This window comes from Calidris pugnax, unplaced genomic scaffold (genome assembly GCF_001431845.1).
Source record: "Calidris pugnax isolate Ruff unplaced genomic scaffold, ASM143184v1 scaffold174, whole genome shotgun sequence".
Classification (NCBI taxonomy): domain Eukaryota; kingdom Metazoa; phylum Chordata; class Aves; order Charadriiformes; family Scolopacidae; genus Calidris; species Calidris pugnax.
This window is the reverse complement of record NW_015090907.1, coordinates 1,575,834-1,594,723: the sequence shown is the minus strand read 5'-3', so window position 1 is coordinate 1,594,723 and position 18,890 is coordinate 1,575,834. Positions and strand designations below refer to the sequence as shown.

The following is an 18,890-nucleotide window of genomic DNA, read 5'->3' as shown; positions in this document are numbered from 1 at the left end:
AACTTCCTTGTCAAGGCAACGACCAGCCACATCTGTTCTGGGGAAAGTGTCAGTTAACTTTTGCAGTGCTGTCTCTCAGCTGCAACCGCCACTGGTTCCCAGGAGTAAGGGATGAGCAGTGCTGGGCAGGAACTCAGATGATTAGAGTATTTCTAAGTGCAGTCTCTCACCCAGAGGACATGCTGTCCCTCTGACTTGTCTGCCTCTTGTTCCCCTCTCAAAGTATTTCTAGCTTAGAGATCTGTCCCAGTCACTCTTGTCCCAGAGTCCTTCCTTTTGATATTGAAATACTGGTCTTTCTAGGAGCATTTCCTTTCAGATGGTGTGAAGTATTTGCTGGCTGATGGTACTGACCTTTCAGATCTTGCCTTGAAATTTTTTCAGGAAGCTCAGGACGAGTGCTATGAGAACTTCAAATGCTTGTAACACGCATGTTATGCTTCTGCTTCCCGGAGACGTGTATGCTTATGAGAATCTGACCAGTGGTGTGGTTTAGCCCTGGGGCTGGGGGACTGCAGCCTGTGGCCAAAGTCACGGGAGCACTGGTCCTGCCGGCTACTGCAGTTAGAGTCATTTTTTCCACTGGGTGTCACTTGGTTGGGGCAGCAAAATGCGTAGCTTATCACAATGCTGTTTCATTGTCAATTTAGCTGTTCCTGTTTCCTTTTCTTTCTGTCCTGCCTATGATATGCTGCTGTGTCTGAATATACAGTATTTCTCCTGTCTTATCTACTCAGCCAAGTCCTGTGAAGCTTCTCATCTGCCAGGCAGGCTTTAGCAGCAGCGAAGTACTTGGCCCTTTGCTAGATATTTCTAATCTCCACTGGAGGGAATCTGCGAGGTTAATTTTGATCCTTGTGTTCAAGCTTTGTAAAAGCAAACTGTTGCCTGGGTGGAATTAAGTGAATGCACAACGTGGACCCTCACAGATGCAGACTGGGCTGTTGCCTGCAACATGCATGCCAGGGCAGCGGGATGGATTGAATGAAATTTAATTTCAAGAGGTAAAGATACTGTAGAGGGAGAGATCTCTAGGCCTCCTTCCTCCTTGGAGTTCTTTTTGAGTCAGTGGTCCTCATAGACTGAAATATTTGTACTTGATATGCAGGGCAAGAAAATCATAGAATCATGGTATGGTTTGGGTTGAAGGGACCTTAAAGTCCATCCAGTCCCACCCCCTGCCCTGGGCAGGGACACCTCCCACCAGACCAGGTTGCTCCAAGCCCCCTCCAACCTGGCCTTGAACCCCTCCAGGGATTGGGGCAGCCACAGCTTCTTTGGGCAACCTGGGACAGGCTCTCACCACCCTCACAGCAAAGAATTTCTTCCTGAGATCTCATCTCAATCTCCCCTCTTTCAGTTTAAAACCGTTCCCCCTTGTCCTGTGGCTCCCCTCCCTGATCCAGAGTCCCTCCCCAGCTTTCCTGGAGCCCCTTTAGGGACTGGAAAAGGCTCTAAGGTCTCCCCGGAGCCTTCTCTTCTCCAGGGTGAAGAAGAAAAAATACATCACTGGGAATAAGGAGTAATTTTTTTTCTTTGCTTTCAGAGGGAGAAAAGGTACCGGATAGTTACAGAAGCACCTTTCAGTAGTGTCTTGGCTTTGGTTTTCTGTGGAAATGACTTGTCCTCCACATCCAGTTCCCACAGAACGTACACAGGGGTCTACCAGAGTCCAGCTCAGTTTGTTGCTTCCTGGGAGTCCAGAGATGGACTTCTGGTTCCCTTCTGAGGCAGGGAGGTTCCCTTCCCCTACACACCTTGCAGTTTGCAAGGGTTTATCTGCTTTTCAGCGATAGTGAGGTGGAAAAGGACCTTTGCAAGTCACTTGGGGAAACTGCAATAGAAACCAAGTGCAAGACCTCCCTGTCTAGGGATGAGAGTGGAGGATCCCCTGAGCATGGAGATAGGCCTGGGTCTAGATTTCACCAGATGTTCCCCAGATGAGCTAGTTTTCACTGGGTAGAAAAAGCATTCGGGAAAGGCTGGACCAACTTAGGGCAGCTATAAAAAGCCTGTCTGATCAGCCAGAGATTAAGTCTATTCTTGATAAGACACAAACCAGTGTGTTACTTAACATTTATGTTAGTTTGGCAAACGTGGTGATTTGCTCTAAAGTAGCTGCTGCTGCTCAGGAGCCATTTCTTAGTCCCTCAGCTGCAGGGATTGTATAAAACAGAGAGTACTGTTGGCAAAGACAGTGAAATGGAAAATAATGTCTTCCTTGCTATGAAGCCACATTGTGGCCATGGCTTACAGTTTATGTGGATGCCCATTTATGTGCATGCTTTATTGCACAGCCTTTCAAAAGGAAGCAAGCAGTGGTACAGAGGAGAACCAGAGCATTAAAAGCTGCCCAGAGGACAGGAGGTTATGGAGGGAAATCAGCAAGAAATGCGTTGAAAAGACACAGAAATGCTTTTCCTGTGGTGGATTGTAGAACTCAACATAGACTATTGTTGAGGTCAGAAGTTTTTCATTTTCATCCATGTGTGCGTTCACACCAATAAATAAATGCCATCAAGTTATGTAAAGGTCCCAGTGTTGCTGCCAGCTGCGGCAGTCTCTGCCCCGTATTGGCAGCGTACGATGAGGGGATGCATCACACCATGTTCACTTTCTTCATTGATCATCATCTGCTCGCTGCTGTTGGACATGAAGTACTGAGCTAGATGGCCTGGGTCCAATATCACTGTTCTTATGCTGTCTGTGCGGCTGGGTCTTCCCCTAGCCCTCCTCTTCCCCAAGAGATGCTCTCTTTGTACATGTGTGGAAAAACCCTCTTTCTTCCACACCTTCTCCTTAGGTGTAACAACTCTTTCTCTGTGTGCGATTTGTACTGCAGCATCACCAGTACCAAGCAGAGGGGATATTAACTGTCCTCACCCTGCTGGCCACGCTCCTCCTAGCGCAGCCTGGTTTTTCTTATTCACAAGAGGACACTGGCAACCTTCTCTGTTGAGAAAGGCCATAAACTACCTGCACCATGAACTAGTGCAGCTTTTCTGGTTGGTTGGGAAGTTGGAGTATTTGTGGCTGCAGGCAGGTGTCTAGCAGGCTTGGGGACTGCAAGATGTGCCAACAGCCAGTTCCTTCTGATAGCGGTGCAGGTTGTGTGCCTGCTCTGATGTGCTTGCAGCTTGCTTTTACGCACCGAGCAATTGTGATTGTGTGGCCCATCAGGGCTGTCTCCGAAACCTCACACCTCCTCCCTTGCAGAAGCCTGTGCCAGTTCTTAACAGCAAGAAAACCCCCAACAACCTTTTCTTGTTAAACAACCCACAGTGAATAAAAGGAGCAGACGGAAACACGTGTGATTTCTTGTTATAACACGAGTGACTCAGGCGGATGTTATGCCCATGACAAAAGTATGCCAGTGCCCCAGTACAGATCTGGGGAAATCCCATGTGAAGCCTGAGCAGAGAGATGCCAGAGCTGCTGCCCTGGGACTGTGGCAGCAGGAGGGAGGAGGTGCACCTCTGTCTGTGTCTTTCTTTCCAGCCTGAAGGAGCGCAACAACCGAGGGGGTTTTTAATGCTGCAGAGAGAACAAGGAAACTGTCTGCCACAGCCTGCAATGTTTTTCTGGCTAATGTTTCCCCAGACGGGGATTCACACAGCAAAGCAGCCTCACCCTGATACTTTGCCCTGCTGTAACGTGCCTCCAGTGAAAGCACTTGAACAAGCACTTGCTGCTGTGCTGCCTCCCCATCCCCCTGTCTGGAAGGAAATGAGAAGCCCAGGGCAGATCTGCTGAGGGCACTGGCCCCCCTTGCCAAGCGCAGACCGGCTCTGTGCCGCTGGCCAGGCTGGGGAGCCCCATCTGGGGCCTGCGAGGCAGCGGGTGACGGGAGCGTGACAGGCCCCTGGCCAGGAACAGAGCCTCTGCGGCTGCTTCCTACTGCCGACTGCTCAAGGAAGGGCCGCAGGGGCCCGTGTCGAGATCCAGGGTGCAGCCAGGGCACGTCTGAGCCGTGTCACAAGTGCCAAGAGGGAAGTGAGTCACTCACCTGCGAGGGAGCCCGGCGCCCTCCTTCCCGTCCAGCCCTCTTCCCAGGCAGGAACGCGCTGAGGGCTCAGCCCCGCCGGTGGCTCCGCTTGTGGCAGGGACCTGCTGGGCTGGGTCTGCAGAGCCAGGTGCTCTGTGGCCCAGAGGTAAGAGGCTCTTTTCCCTTCTGCTTGCTCTCCTGGGGCCTCCCTCCCCACGCTCCGCTGGCTCCTCCTGTCTCTGGGGGTCTTGGGACACTGGTGGCTGCGCGTCCCCCTCTGGGTCTGTGGTGTCTGGCAGCTCCAGGGGCTTCAGAGCCATCCTTGTCCTCCCGTCCCTGGTGTGCTGGGAAGACGCACACTCGCTCCCCACGTCCAGCAAACAGGGACAAGGTGCGTCGTGATGGTACAAGTCAGGCCAGCACCACCATCGCCTTTGGGGCTGTGGGGAGGGGGACTGCCCTCGTCTGGGTGCCGTCCCACCCCTGGGTGGCAAAAATGACCCTGGCTTTGTTCAAATGCTGCAAAGCAAGGTGAGGAGCCCTGCCACAGATCTTCCTCTTGCAAGGAAGAGGAGGCAATGCTCAGAGCCTCTCAAGGAGCCCAGGTCCCTCATCCCGCAGGGTGCACGGCCCCTGGCCTTGCCCCTGCCAGGCTGGGGGAGGGGGACAGGGCAGAGCCTGCCCGGGCAGGGGGATGGGGCAGACACTCTCTGGAGGTGACTGGCTGCAGCATGGAGCAGCGGGAGCAGAGTGACCCGGCCGTAGCCAGCTCGGTGAAGGCATGTTTTTCCCCTTGGCAGCGCTCCAAGAGCGCGGGGCTGCAGCACAGGGTGCTGTCGCCATGGCCCTGCAGAGCTCACCCCTCTGCCCGCTGCAGCCAGGCCAGACTCGGGCTCCCCCAGCCCTGCTCCGGCTCCTGCAGTGACCCGTCCTATCGCAGCGTCACTGTAGCGACCGGCAGGAGTCATGTCCAGCCTTTATAGCTGTCAAATGGCCACCAGGAAGCGTGGCCGCTCACTGCCCCCGGGGGCTGTCGCTGGGATGGATGTATTTCCCTGCCGAGCAACCCAAGGTCCGGGGCACATTCCTGTGGAGTTGGTAATAAGGTGGGGACGTGTTGTGCTGGGCTCTGAAATGCTCCCAGGGGAAAGCCACAGAGTTTATTTAGTATTTCTTTCCTGCAACAATCAAAAGGAAATTGTGCAGAGGGTGTGAGATGAGTGGTGGAAACTCACAGGCAATCATGCTCATCAGCTTCATGCCCGTCAGCTCATCAGCTGCTCCGTCTCAAAAAGAACTTTTTGTCCGTTCAAAGACTCATCCTGGCACTGGAGAATGCATCCCGGTGACCAGGACCAGCAGGGATCACACTCACCTGTGTTCTGCTCCTGCATGCTGTGTGCACCCCACAGCACTGAGCCTGGCAGCAGCTCTTGGTGCTTTCACAAGCTCCTCGTTGGTATTTCATCTTGTCCTCATTCACTGTTCTTGTCACTGAACAGGGAAGTCGACAGCGCACACAGAGCCTCTCAGCTAAAACGCTGCTCCTCCGTTTGCACTCCATGGAGAGCTCTTCTCCACTAATACAGCAGGGTTTTGCTCTTGAAAAGAGATCTCTAGATATTTGCTTATAATATGATATTTTCAAAACCAAAAGAGTTTCTCTTATCTGCAAAATTTATATTTGGTCATCAAAAGCAGGTATTTTGCTAACGGGCTCAGAAGGAAATGATGCCAAGGAAACATGCCAGAGACGAGGAGGCCAAGAGGCTGCGGGCACTTGCCATGAGTGCTGACACGGTGCCAGCCCCACCGCCTGCTGGGCAGCTGGCATCAACTGACCCCCATGAAAAGTAATTTGGAAGAGCTGCAGGGACCCAGTGTCCTGATGGAACAACCCAAAATACCATTGCTGCTGGTTAACAGCATCACATGTGAATCAGTTAAAGAAGTTTATTTATTTATTAGATTGTAAGTTTGGTTGATAAAAGTAAAGGCTTGTTCAATATTTTATTTTTAACCTGGCCTTGTATGGCATCCAGCGGTGTCAGACTGCGTGCATGCCCCCGAGTGGAAGAGTGGTAAATAACACAGAGAACAGGACACTCAAAAACTGCGAGGACCACTCAATATGCCAGGCCACCGCAAACAACATGCGGCTTAATTCCGGCCTCACAGCTCTGTCCTGGGAAGGAGGCAGCAGTCCCCAGAGAGCGGGCCGTGGAGTCACCAGGCTGGAAGGGACGGGAGCGGGGCGGTGCTGGCTGCAGGGGCAACGGGACCCGTCAGTGCAAACCAGACACGATGCAGTTCAAGAGGGAGGTGGGGGGATAGTTCTCCCCCCTTCTCTCTTGCCTTTGTACTGGGAGCGCTGAACCTGGGTCCCCTGATGCAACAGCTGAAAATGGAGATGATGAGGAAGGGGACTCCCCAACTAATTAAGAGATGGACAAGTGCAAGGCTGGCAAAAGGCCAGTCTATGTGACCAAGCAGTTGTTCTGGGAATTTCTGTGAATCTCAATAGCTTGAGGCCTATCCTGAGCGTTTGAGGCAAAGCTGAGAAATGAGTAAATCCGGTGAGCAGTGAGGAGGCACTGGCCAGCATGGAGGTGGTCAGGTCCCAGCTCAGGGCAGCCAGAGGTGTCCTGACTCCAGTGAGAGTGCTTAAATCAGAAAGCAAAGCTGGTGTCACTGCTAGAGCTTCCACCCATCAGGTCTCTCAGTGTCTTTCACCCCTGGACTTGGTATGATTTTCTTGTTTGTTTCTCTGGTTTTACGGAAGAGCTTTTTCGCTGAACTTTGGTGACGTGCAGCGCCAACACGGGGCTGAACAGGGGAAGGATGAAGATTTCTGATGAGAGTTCCTTCCCAGCCCCAAACCTCCTGGGCCCTCATTTCTTCTCAGAACTTGGCTGCGCCAGGACAGCAAGATTTATTTGGCTGTTGCTACAGGCTTTGCAAGCTCTCCCCTTCCCTCCCTGACCAGACATCCTCGCTGGTGGCTCTTCCCCAAGGCACAGACTGCCTGCTGGCCAGCCTCATTAGCATGCTTTTGGTTTGTTTTTAATTTAAGCTCCCAGAAGCAGCCTTACGGGCATAACTGGGGCTCTGTCCAGTTATCATTACCTTGAATATCTCCAGGATGGGGCCTCAACCACCTCCCTGGGCAACCTGTTCCAGTGCTCCACCACCCTCACAGTAAAGAACTTTCTCCTCATCTCCAATCTAAATCTGTTTCCCTCCAGCTTAAAGCCATTGCCCCTCGTCCTGTCACTGCAGGCCTTTGTAAACAGGCTCTCCCCAGCCTTCCTGTTGGCTCCCTTCAGGTACTGGAAGGCTGCTATTAGGTCTCCCCGGAGCCTCCTCTTCTCCAGGCTGAACAACCCCAGCTCCCTCAGCCTGTCCTCGTAGCAGAGGCTGGAACCCCCTGAGCATCCTTGTGGCCCTCCTCTGGACCTGCTCCATCAGGTCTATGTCTTTCCTATATTGAGGGCTCCAGACCTGTACACAGCGCTCCAGGAGAGGTCTCACCAGAGCAGAGTAAAGCAGAAGAATCACCTCTCTGGACCTGCTAGCAATGCAGGTCCTTTTGATGCAGCCCAGGATGTGACTGGCCTTCTGGGCTGCAAGTGCACACTGCCTGCTCATGTCCAGCTTCTCATCCACCAGCACCCCCAAGTCCCTTTCCTCAGGGCTGCTTTCTAATCCCTCATCCCCCCAGTCTGTATTGATGGCGAGGATTGTTCCGGCCCAGGTGCAGAACCTTGCACTTGTTCTTGTTGAACCTCATGAGGTTCACCTGGGCCCACCTCTCCAGCCTGTCCCGGTCCTTCTGGATGACATCCCATCCCTCTGGTGTATTCACAACCCCACAGAGCTTGGTGTCATCTGCAAACTTGCTGATGGTGCATTTAGTCCCTCTGTCTATATCATTGATAAAAATGTTAAATAGTATTGGTCCCAGCATGGACCCTTGTCACTGCTCTCCATCTGGACTTCGAGCCATTGAGTACTAACCTCTGGATGCGACCATCCAGCCAGTTCTGTATCCACTGGACAGTGCACCCATCAAATCCGTACCCCTCCAATTTGGCGAGCAGGATGTTGTGGGGGACTGTGTCAAAGGCCTTACAGAAATCCAGATAGATCACATCCATAGGTTGTCCCTTATCTGCTGACCTAGTTACTTTATCATAGAAGGCCACTAGGTTTGTCAGGCAGGACCTGCCCGTAGTAAAGCCATTTTGGCTGTCCTGAATCACTTCCCTGTCCTTCATGTGTCCAAGCATGGCATCTAGAAGGATCTGTTCCATGATCTTCCCATGCATGGAGGTGAGGCTGACAGGTCGGTAGACCCTTTCTACCCTTTATAAAAATGTGTGTGAGCATGACCAATGGGGTCATGCTCCTTGGTCCACCTTTGTAGTGGTTGATGTGGAAGGGGGAGGGAGGGAGGATGGTGGGTGACGAAGGGAAGGAAACTGCTGCAGCCTTCATCCCACCACAGACCTCCAGCACCACTGCAAGAGCCTCATCTCACCCTTCAGGTCACTCTGGCGTGGCCTGACAGAGCCAGAGTCTGGATGTTCCCTGGTCCCCTGCTCCACACAGCCAGCCCCTGTGCAGCCTGGGCAGGGTAGAGCAGGGTTTCCCACCCTGTGCAGTGCCGGGCTCCCTGGCACTGGGCAAGTTTGGGTCCTGCTCAGCTCAGGTGGCTTCCGAGTCTCTTGGACACATGCTGTCTCTTGGACACATGCTGTCGCTGTGGGGGACCAGGGTGATCCCACAGCAGCTCAGAGCATGTCCTGCTGTGGTGTCCATATACCTCTGGGTGTTTTGAAGCTTCCCCTGAGCAGGCCCCAGAGCAGCAGGACATCCTGGTTTGCACAGCAGTTTGCTGAGCACTTGCACAATGCCCTGCCAGGCCCGGGGCTCAGCAGGGGCTCCTGGTGGCTACCAGGCACTGGCCGCACGGCCTGCCTCTGTTCACCCAGGGCACACCAGCTCCTTCCCTCTATAATGGCCCTGATAAAGGCTGTCTGCACTCTCCAGGGAAGAGCCAGGGAAAATCCAGGGAAGAGCTGACCCAGTCAAGGAAGCCCAGGTTGGTGTTGGGGCTTTGCCTGCCCCTGGCTGGGGGACATACAGCCACCAGCATGGACAGGGGGTGGGTTCTGGCACCACACTGGCTGCCCCGATGCTGCGCAGCCCATCACCTCCAGATGCCTAAGGATGCAAGCCAAAAGTCAGCATCTTGGCAGAGCAGCGCTGCTGCTGTCCACCTTGTCTGCTCTGCCAGTGGCCCATATTCCCAGCTGATGAGGAGGTTGCTGTGTCCTGGCTCAGAGCCAGGACTCACCAGCCCAAAACCAAAGCATGACTTGAAGATGTTCCAGGGTCTGTCCCAGCTCCTGGCTCTCAGAGATGTTTGGCCAGTTCCCTCAACTAGTGTGGCCCAGGAGACACAACCCTCATCCTGTCCCTGGTGGCTATCCCAAGACATGACACCACACCATAGTGTGGTGCTCTGGTGCTCCTCACAGTATGGACATGGCCAGGGCCTACCATAGGCTGGTTGGCACAGATGACATTTCATGAGAAGAGACAGGAGAGTCAGCCTTCCCAGGGGAGCCCAGGGGAGGCCTTCCCAGGCCTCTTCTGCTTCCATTTGGGCCCACATTGTTCCTCAGCAGCCTTGTTACAGGCTTGGGCACCTCTTTGTGCAGGTGATGGACTTTGTGGCTCTGTTCCTGTGTTTCACACTGAATCCAGGCACCAGACTCAATGTTTCAGTTCCTGTAGGTGCCTGCAGGTGTGAGATTTGTGCAGGACATGGTGCAGGTGCTCCAAGCTCACCTGTGTACAGGTGTAAGAGCAGTGTCTGCATGGAGGGGAGGTTAACCACCAGCATGGGAGCTACAGCTTGGGATTTATGGCTTAGCTGGGGAGATGTGTGCAGCTTTGCTTGACACCGGTGTCTCCCTGACCACCCAACCAATTTCCATCACTGTGATGAGTGGTCTTCAAGCTGCCACAAATAATGGTGTCATGATGTGAAGTTGGATGGGCCAGGCAGATGGCCACCTGCCATGCTGTGGTGTCTCAGTGTCCGCTGAAGGCACCTGCAGTAAAAGGAGACTTGGGATGACTGGATTCCTAGGTCTGTTTAGCCCCAACACAAGTGTGAAGGAGTCTTCTAGGGAATTAAATTGTTCATGGGATATCTGACTTTCCTAGGACTTCCTTTCCTCATAGTTGTTAAGTGAAAGCTCTCCTGCCTTCTGCCATTCATCTGTTTGGAAGAAGGATGTTCAAATACTGTCTAATCCCAGATCTAACCAGGGACATGGAGTGGATTCTTATTCTGCCTTTAGAGGAAAATCCCAATTTTGCCCTCTTTCAGGATCATCAGAAGCAGAGATACTTTGATGAAACAGCTTTAAGGACTTTCCAGATCTTAGCTGTGGTTAATTGTCTTTCCCCTACAGCTTATTTTATTTCTCATTTCCTTTGAGCTGATGTCATACATTTCCTCTTCTCTAGTGACTCTGCAGTCATGCTGCAGTTGCTCCCATTCTGGTGTCCTGTTCTTGAGAGCTACTTGCGCGGAGACCTTCCAGCCCCAGATCAGAGAAAGTAACACTGGAAGAAGACTGAGCACCCTCAGTAAAACACCCATCACTGCTCTAGTAAAGCTGAAGACCGACGTATCGAACTGAATCCTTTCAACTGTGGTAAGCAGAAAAAATATTTTATTAGTACTCTTTCTCTTGGAACATACTTTTGCTGATGGCATAGCTTGTGTTAGCATGGTCTTTGCAACTTGCAGCCATGAGCCAGTAAATCCTTAGTGGGAGAGCATGGCCCATGGCATAGGGCATAGACTGGGAGCAGAGCCCGAAGTTACCCTGCTGCGCAGCTGGTCACTTCCACCTCTAGTTCTGCATACACTGGAGCTGATGCTATACAGTGGGGCTGGGGATTATCAGCTGGTGTACCAGTATACAAGTTAGTGGCTTGGGCTAGAGTTGCCAGGGATTTGGGTAATGCTGCTGCAGGGAACGTCACCCACAGCCCACACCCTGACCGCTGTGCCTCTTCTCCCTTCTGCGGGCACGGAGAATATTTATGTGTTTTATACAAAGGGGAACTGCTTCAACAGGAGAGGCTGAGTGAGATCCCGTCTGTGGTACTCCTGAGTCTAGGGTTTAGGACATCTCACAAGTATATGGGAGATGTGAGCTTGAGTTCCTCAGGCTGAAGAGAGAAGTGGGAATTGAGTAAATTTAGTGGGAAATGGTGCTGTACTCCTTTCTAGCTGTATTTTGTAGAATATTTGGCTTGACAAGTGAGAAGGGAAGAGCAACTCTCTTGCGATTCCCTGAATGACCTTGGCATTGGCACTGCACAGCGTACTAATGCAAAGACAGATGAGCTCTGGAAGTGCTTCTGGGACCGTGAGACAGCACTGTCACCCCACAGCCCACCTCTGCCAGAGAGTCCCAGCAGACTTAACAATGTACAGCACGTCCTTACATTCATCTCCCTATCAAAGCGCAGCCCCTTAGCTCAAACCCATCTTCTGTGCAGGGCTTTGCAGGACTTTGCATTAGTACGCTGTGCAGTGCCCATGCACAGCACCAGAAAGGGAGGCATAGATGGAAGGTGCCCCGTGGCACAGCCTAAATGGACTTTGTGAATAACAATTGTGCCTACATATTGGACGTGGCACTTCTCCTCCTCCCGGATGCATCGCGTTTTTCTTTTTTTCCCACTCTTGGTATATTCAGGTCTGGTGCTACACTGCTAGAACACCTTTTCTTGCAAAGGTTCCAGCCCCAAGCACCAGAAATATTTGCTGAAGTTGGCAGACAGTCAGAGCAGTGGGTTTAAGATGCAGATTTGGAAAAAAAAGTTCTTTAGTGCTCTCATGTAATTCAGACTTTTTTTCTTTTTCTAACATCAGAATAGTGTGTCAAAGACAAAGCTTCTCAATTGTTTCTCTTGCCCCTGCACAGCCTCATCCCTTCCCTGAATGTCTGGTGCTCTCCAGAGTTGAGAGGTGCAAACCTTCCCAACTGGTGCATGGCCTTCCAGGGGTGGCCCATCAGCAGGTGGGAGAGCTGGGCTCAGACACGGACACTGATTAACAGCCGTGTTGTGAGAATTACCACTTTTCATACATAGATGAGGAAGCAGATCCATGAGATGACTGGTAGGACTTGCCTTGAGTCCTGCATGAATCAAAGGTAGAAGAGGGACAGAGTTGGGGCTCCTCTGAGACCTCTCCGCAGGACAGTGGGGAGTCACACATTCCTCCTCAGGGATGTGCCAGACCTCTGTGGCCAGACCCCAAGGTGTCATAGCCCAGAGTTCCCCATCTCCTGGCTACCACCATCTGAATCAACTCCTACCCCTTAGAGATCAGTGGGTTCTCAGCCAGGTGGCAGACATCGAGGTGAAAGAGGACAGATACACGTGTCACGTGGCCAACTACTAGTACTGCCACAGCTATTTGCTAATTCACGTGGAACATGACTGAAAGATTGAGTTTAAAGACACTCAAACCCCAGTGCTGCCCAGCATGCAGCAGCCTGTGAAGGTCCAAGGACAAGCTGTGGATCCCTGTAGCTGCCCTGTCTTTAGGGGACCTGTGAGGGGTGATGAGTGACAGGCTTGAGAAGATGACTATTGCTTTCCTCTCATAACAACTGGAAAGAAGTACCAAAGGTACTTCCTTCAGAGTTTTCTGAAGAAAGATAGAACTTTCTCAAGCCACAGCTGACTTCCTCATTTGCAGAGGAAAATTGCAAATGTGTAAATGAGGAACCAACAGTACATGGGCAGAAAGAGAGACTCAACCCAGAGTGGGTGAGATGGGGGTTCGTGCCACTATCTGCTGCTGGGGAAGATCCAGAAGGTTTCAAGGCAGGAGGCTGCCTTTTCACGAGGTGGCCATCTTTCGGGGAAAATGCTTGCTGTCCATAGGGCTGGTGGAGCCGGGACAAACACAGTACAATGTTCAGCACCCGGCAGTACCGTCATAACTTGAAAAGAAGGTTAGGCTTCATGACTGGTGGTACAGTTTGCTCAATCTCAAGGAAAACCTCCATGTTCTGCAAATTACATTAAAAACCCAGCAAGCTTACCATCATTGTCCTTGCCAGGAGCTCTCAAACCACTTTGTCTACATTCATCAGTTATCTTCCCATGGAAGAGGAGGGAGAGAAAACCAAGCAGGTCTGCAGGACTGTGTTATGGAGAGGTGAGGGCCTGCCCAGCATCAGACAGGGAGTTCTCCCTAAAGCCAAGAAGAGGTGTGTGTGTCCTCTGTATGGAAAAAAAAACCCAAACCCAGCAGGTTAAAGTATACGAGGGATTAGACTGAATCTATGTAATTCTGATAAAAGAACACATACAGTATTGACGATGCAGGAATTTGATATGTCCGAACTATAGGCAAGATTTGAAGAAATACTAACTGAGGTAGGGACTGGTAATATTAAAAACCTGAAGGCGTGTCTTTAAGGACAGTGTTTGTCAGCAGCCTCACCAACGAGACAGGAAAGTACAGAATTGCAGCTGCTGACACTTGTATTTGAGGCAGAAATAGGGGAAGGGGAAGGAAGGGAGACAGATTGGTTTGATGACAACTTGAATTCAGAATGGTGGCACAATAGACAACAGCCAGGATTTTAAGAGAAATAAACTGTAGTTAAAATCAACAATGCACCAGAAAACATCACCCTTAAGGACTAGTGACTCATCTTTTACATCATTCACTGAGTAAAAAAACTGAGAGCTCTGGTTGCCTACAAAAGTGAATATGACCCTTTGGTGCCTGAAACTAAGAAAACAAATACAATCTTTAGACGTGTAAGGTGGAAAATGTCAGAAAACAACAGGAAGAGGGTGACTCTGGAAATGGCCCTAGTGAGACATTTTTCCCAGACATTTTTCCCAGACATTTTTCACTTCTGGAATTTCTAGGTAAAAATATATGTAGGCAAGTTAAAAAGCATTAGGAACCACACTGGAAAAGAAGAGACCCAGAAAACCTGTTTGCTTATGGTAAAAGATTAAGAAGCTGGGGACGGTGTGGAGTAACATGATTTTATCTAAGAACCCTCACGTGGAAAAGTCTGATGAGATTAGAGATTAGTGATCTGAAATCCACACTGCAGCAAACAACACTGGCTGAAGACACAAAGGTTAGGATGATGTGGAAATGGTATCAGAGAGGACCAAGTGGTCAGGGGAGGTGTCTGTAGCTGGAGCAGAACTCCTCGGGTTTCAGACAGCTGAAAATAAAAGGTGGGTTTTGGCTTAGCAATGGCACACATCAATCAGCTCATTTTATGCTTTATATTTTTAGGTAAGAAGAAAAGCTACGGCAGGAAATTCTGCTTCAGAGGTCCTCACTCAGGAACATGATGTCTGGAACACATAAAGATGGCGCTGAAGGTGCTCCTTCATGCCATAGGATAGACTCTGACTTTCGCTACAACCTCTTCACTGTTTTCTATAGCATCATTTTCATTCTGGGCTTTGTTGCTAACTGCTACGTGCTCTGGATTTTCAGCCGTATTTACCCCACCAAGAAACTCAATGAAATCAAGATATTCATGGTGAACCTGACAGTAGCTGACTTGCTCTTCTTGATTACGATGCCAATGTGGATTGTTTACTATCACCACCAGGGAGACTGGATCATGCCAGTGTTCCTCTGTAATGTGGCTGGCTGTTTATTTTTCGTTAACACCTACTCTTCTGTTGCCTTTCTGATGGTCATCACATACAACCGTTACCAAGCGGTGACTAATCCCATTAAAGCTGCTCAGTTTACCACCCAGAGAAGGGGTATCTACTTATCAGCAGCTATCTGGATCATAATAGTGGGTAGCTCTTTGTACTACCTTTTTGACAATAATACTAATCTAGAGGAGATACATTCGAAGAATTTCACGCGGTGCTTTGAGCACTATGACTCTTCTAGAGGTGTTTCAGCTGTTCTTGCCATTCATGTCATCATCTGTATTCTCTTCTATATAATTTTCATATGTATACTAGGCTGGAACATCATCATTATCAGGACTCTGTTCTCCAAATCAGCACAGCCACGGAAGAGTGCTCATGTTAAGCAAAGGGCGCTCTGGATGGTTTGCACAGTGCTGGCTGTGTTCATTTTAAGCTTTGTACCTCATCACATAGTGCACTTACCCTGGACCCTGACTGTTCTGGAGTTCTGGAAGAAAGAAAACTGTCAGTTGCGCCAACAACTCAATGATGCTCACCAGGTGACCCTGTGCCTCTTGAGTACGAACTGTGTGTTGGACCCAATCATCTACTGCTTCCTCACCAAGAAGTTCCAGAAGCATCTTTCTGAAAATCTGAAAAGCATGAAAGGGAGTCGCAAGTGCTCCAGGCAAACCACAGACACAATGATTGAGGGCACCATTCACCAAGAGGATGCCATCAGGATCTAGGTCAGCCCTGTTCTGATTGCAGACCAAGATGTGTGAATTAGTCACTCATCTTTTCTCAAGAAGAGGTACTGAGGGACATAACAGAGGACCAGGATATTACATTTCCTTTTACCCATTAGACAGAAGAATGAACACTCATTTCTTCTATCATATGGAACTTGCAGAACTGGAACCTGTAATAATCTGGCAGAAAAGCACCTTCTGTCTGGGCTGATGTTCTCATGGGCACTGAGAACAGCTCAGACGATCTGCTTTTACATGAAAGAAATGTGTCATTGACTCTCTCCAATGTGCAGCCAGAAGCTAAGTGCACTTTAGCTACACATTGTCTCAGCCCAGATAGCACCATCCCTGATCCTTTGTCTGCCCAGCTACCATGAAGAATCTGCGTATCAGAGCTGTAAGAGACTTCTAAAAGACCTGGAAGAACAGACTGAGTTCCTAGCATCATCAAGTGACTTTTCTAAGAAGCCTGCATGGTTCTGTGAAGACAGTCTGAGCTGAAGAAGTTCTTGGGTGGCTAGAAGGGACAAAGTCCAAGGAGTTCCTCAAATGCCACCTCTGATCCTGTTTTACCTACTCCCATGGTCTGCTGGGGCTCGTACTTGACACATGTCTGGGAGTAGCTACTACGAACTTTTGCCTTTGCTCCCAGCTTCTTAATCAGTCAAGTAACTGAACTAATAGGCAAGAAAAGGAAGAGAAATTGGCAGTGCCTCAGCTCCCTCACACAGCATTATGTCCAAAGGGAACTATGGTCTGGCCTGGCTGGTATGACAGCAGAACTGGCAAACCAGTGCCATCTTGCACTCAGCTGAGGGATTTTTGGCTGCCTGCATGTGTCTGTGGAAATCCAATCTCACTTTGGAGGCTCCAGACAACAGAAGATTATTGTCAGTATGGGCATTATGATAAGAAGAGAGCAAGCTTAAAATACTCCAGTATCTTTATTCTTATTTATTTAAATTAGGCTTGTAGCAAGCAACTGCACATTATTCCTTCCCCCAGCCTTTCTATTTCTGCTACCAAGAAATGAAGCTGACCAATTCTTGATATACTACCACGAGTGAAGTGCTAAGTCAGCTCATGGCCGCTTTCTGAGTAACCCAGTGCTGTGGAGGGACACAGTCCATCTGACAGGTATCCATTCACACAGTCTGACCAGACTGGAGATACCTCGCTCAGGGCTGGCTGCTGGCAGTTAGGGCCCAGGGCAAACTGTTGTTCCAGGGTGCTGAGATCAGTCACAAATCATGAGGCACTTGAGGTTCCTTTTCTGACCCAAATTGCTCAATCCAGCACAGGAAATTGGGCAGGGGAGGGAAGGGTTTTCACAACAGTTTTTGGTTCCCTAAACTACATAGAAGAGTCTGGTTGATGACAAGAAAAACATATTTGACCTGTGACACTGATTATTCATACGCATGCATAGCAGCCTCCCTACACCCACCAGAGAACATGAAAGATAAGCTCAAGTCTTTCCAAAGATAGGACCAACGTTTGTATCAGACTTTGCCTATATTCAGTGGATATATGGGTCCTTCAGGTGTATCTCCTGAAGATCCTCAGACAGCTCTTATTCTTACTTTTGTGAATGTGCAAAAGAACTAAGAGGTTTCTTTTCCATTGCCATCTGCCAGGGCCACCCACACACTGCAGGCCCAGCGCCGGGCAGAGGAGCGTCTGATCACAACAGGAATGCCTCTCCCTTCTGGCCTGGTCTCTGATCCAGTAATGCCCCTCATAAAGAGCACCTCTGGCACCTCTTACCATGTGCCGCTGCCTTGCCCAAAGCTTTGCCCTGAATCCACAGTCAGCCGAGTCACAGCTCACAGCACGGGGGCAATTGCTGTAATTTAAAAGCCTAAATCCCACTTGTTGTAGGAATCTGTGTGCCTGCCCTCCCAGGCAGCAGGTTCTGGGGAGCTCCTGCAGCTGGGGTGGAGCTTTCCTCTTTACTCTCCACACCCGACGTGACAGCAGAGCTCTCTTGCTTCACAGCCTCTAAAGCACTGAACAGATGAAGTTTGGCAACACTTGGAGGAAACGGAAAGGGATTTTACCCTGATAAATGTGCGATCTTCTATTGATTTGAGAGTTTACAGATTAGGCAACCGACTGTGGGTGAATCACATGCTTTACTGCATGGCAAACAGCTGTAAGGCTAGCGTGGGCTCAGAGAACAGCTGAAAACTTGCATTTAGGCTGAGTGGAGGAAAAAGCCCTGAGGACACTTCAGGAGGATATGCTGTAGTAATTAAGTCACTAACGATGTGTTTCAAGAAACCAGTCTGAGCTTCTACTTCTGTTCCTAGAATTACTTCCTTGGTTTTACCGCAATGTTGCATTATTCTGCTTTAGTTTGCAAAAAAATGGATACACAAAAGTTCCTTTAAATAAAATCGTGTTCTCCAAGTGTTTTGCCCTGTAACTTCTCCAACCTTATCTTTCTGTACTTATACTCAAGGAAAAGTCCTGGGCACTGTGGGAAATGAGCTAAGTTTTGCTTCAGCTAATTGATATATTCTTGTTAGTATGTCAGTACTAACAAAGGAGTCTTAGTGATAGTAGAGTCTAATAAATTGTATCCAATTAATCCCTTGCTCTGTCAAGGGATTCTTGTTCGCAGAGCGTTATCTAGGAGAAGAGAAACAGACTGGAACATGGCCTTCAACACAGCAACCCAGAGAGTAGGGGAGTATCAACAAGGCCAAAGAAACCAGTCTGCTAAATCTGCCAAAGAGATGGTAGCAAAGACTGGGAAATAACGGGCAGCATAATCAACTAATCAAAGGTGTGTTTAGGATAATGATTTCGTAGAATAGGTGTATGTGTGCCTTATATGGGAAAAAAAGCGCAAACTCACCCTGTAATAAGTCAGGCGGCCGGGAAGAAGGTGAGCTCCAACTTCTCAGCCCATGAGAAGAGACAGAAACGCAGGCGGCCGGGATAAAGGTATAAAATACCTGAAAGCTGAAGGATCACTGTGCATCTATTTTTAGTACACCCATTTTTGGTGCACCCGATTCAGCGCTGTTTCATATTAATCAATTTTTTTAACCTTTGCTTCGGTGACTTTGTCCTCTTTAAATTCTAAGATGTGAGTTGGTGTTTCTCACAGCACCACGCTGCCACAGCCTGATTTTGGTGTCATTTTTTTAAAAATCACCAGGTGAACTCTTGGGAGAGGTGAAATTCAAGGCTCGGCAAGCTTGGACTTGCTAAAAGGGAAGGGGAAATAACTAATTTCTGAGAGAAAACAATTTCTGACAGGCCCTCTCGATCTCTCCAGGCCCCGGCCTGGGCCCCGCACACACAGGGACTGCCGACGGACGCGGACGCGGCCCCGGCCGCGAAGCGACGAGTCGCACCGGGCGCCCACAGCGGGCCGAGCCGGGGCCGCAGCAGCCCAGGTCTCC

The 18,890-nt window shown here is 50.0% G+C and overlaps 1 protein-coding gene across 1 annotated transcript; it reads left to right on the top strand.

The window, feature by feature from the left end:
- The first annotated feature begins 3,939 nt into the window (after positions 1-3,939).
- On the top strand, positions 3,940-17,887 carry PTAFR (platelet-activating factor receptor). Its single transcript, XM_014949157.1, has 3 exons — positions 3,940-4,151; positions 10,529-10,719; positions 14,361-17,887. The coding sequence occupies exon 3, from the start codon at positions 14,416-14,418 to the stop codon at positions 15,469-15,471; it is 1,056 nt and encodes a 351-aa protein (XP_014804643.1). The 5' UTR covers positions 3,940-4,151; positions 10,529-10,719; positions 14,361-14,415; the 3' UTR covers positions 15,472-17,887.
- The last annotated feature ends 1,003 nt before the right edge of the window (positions 17,888-18,890 follow it).

Bases quoted from the DNA above. Each gene is read 5' to 3' on its own strand.
- PTAFR (XM_014949157.1), top strand. From the start codon at position 14,416: ATGATGTCTGGAACACATAAAGATGGCGCTGAAGGTGCTCCTTCATGC.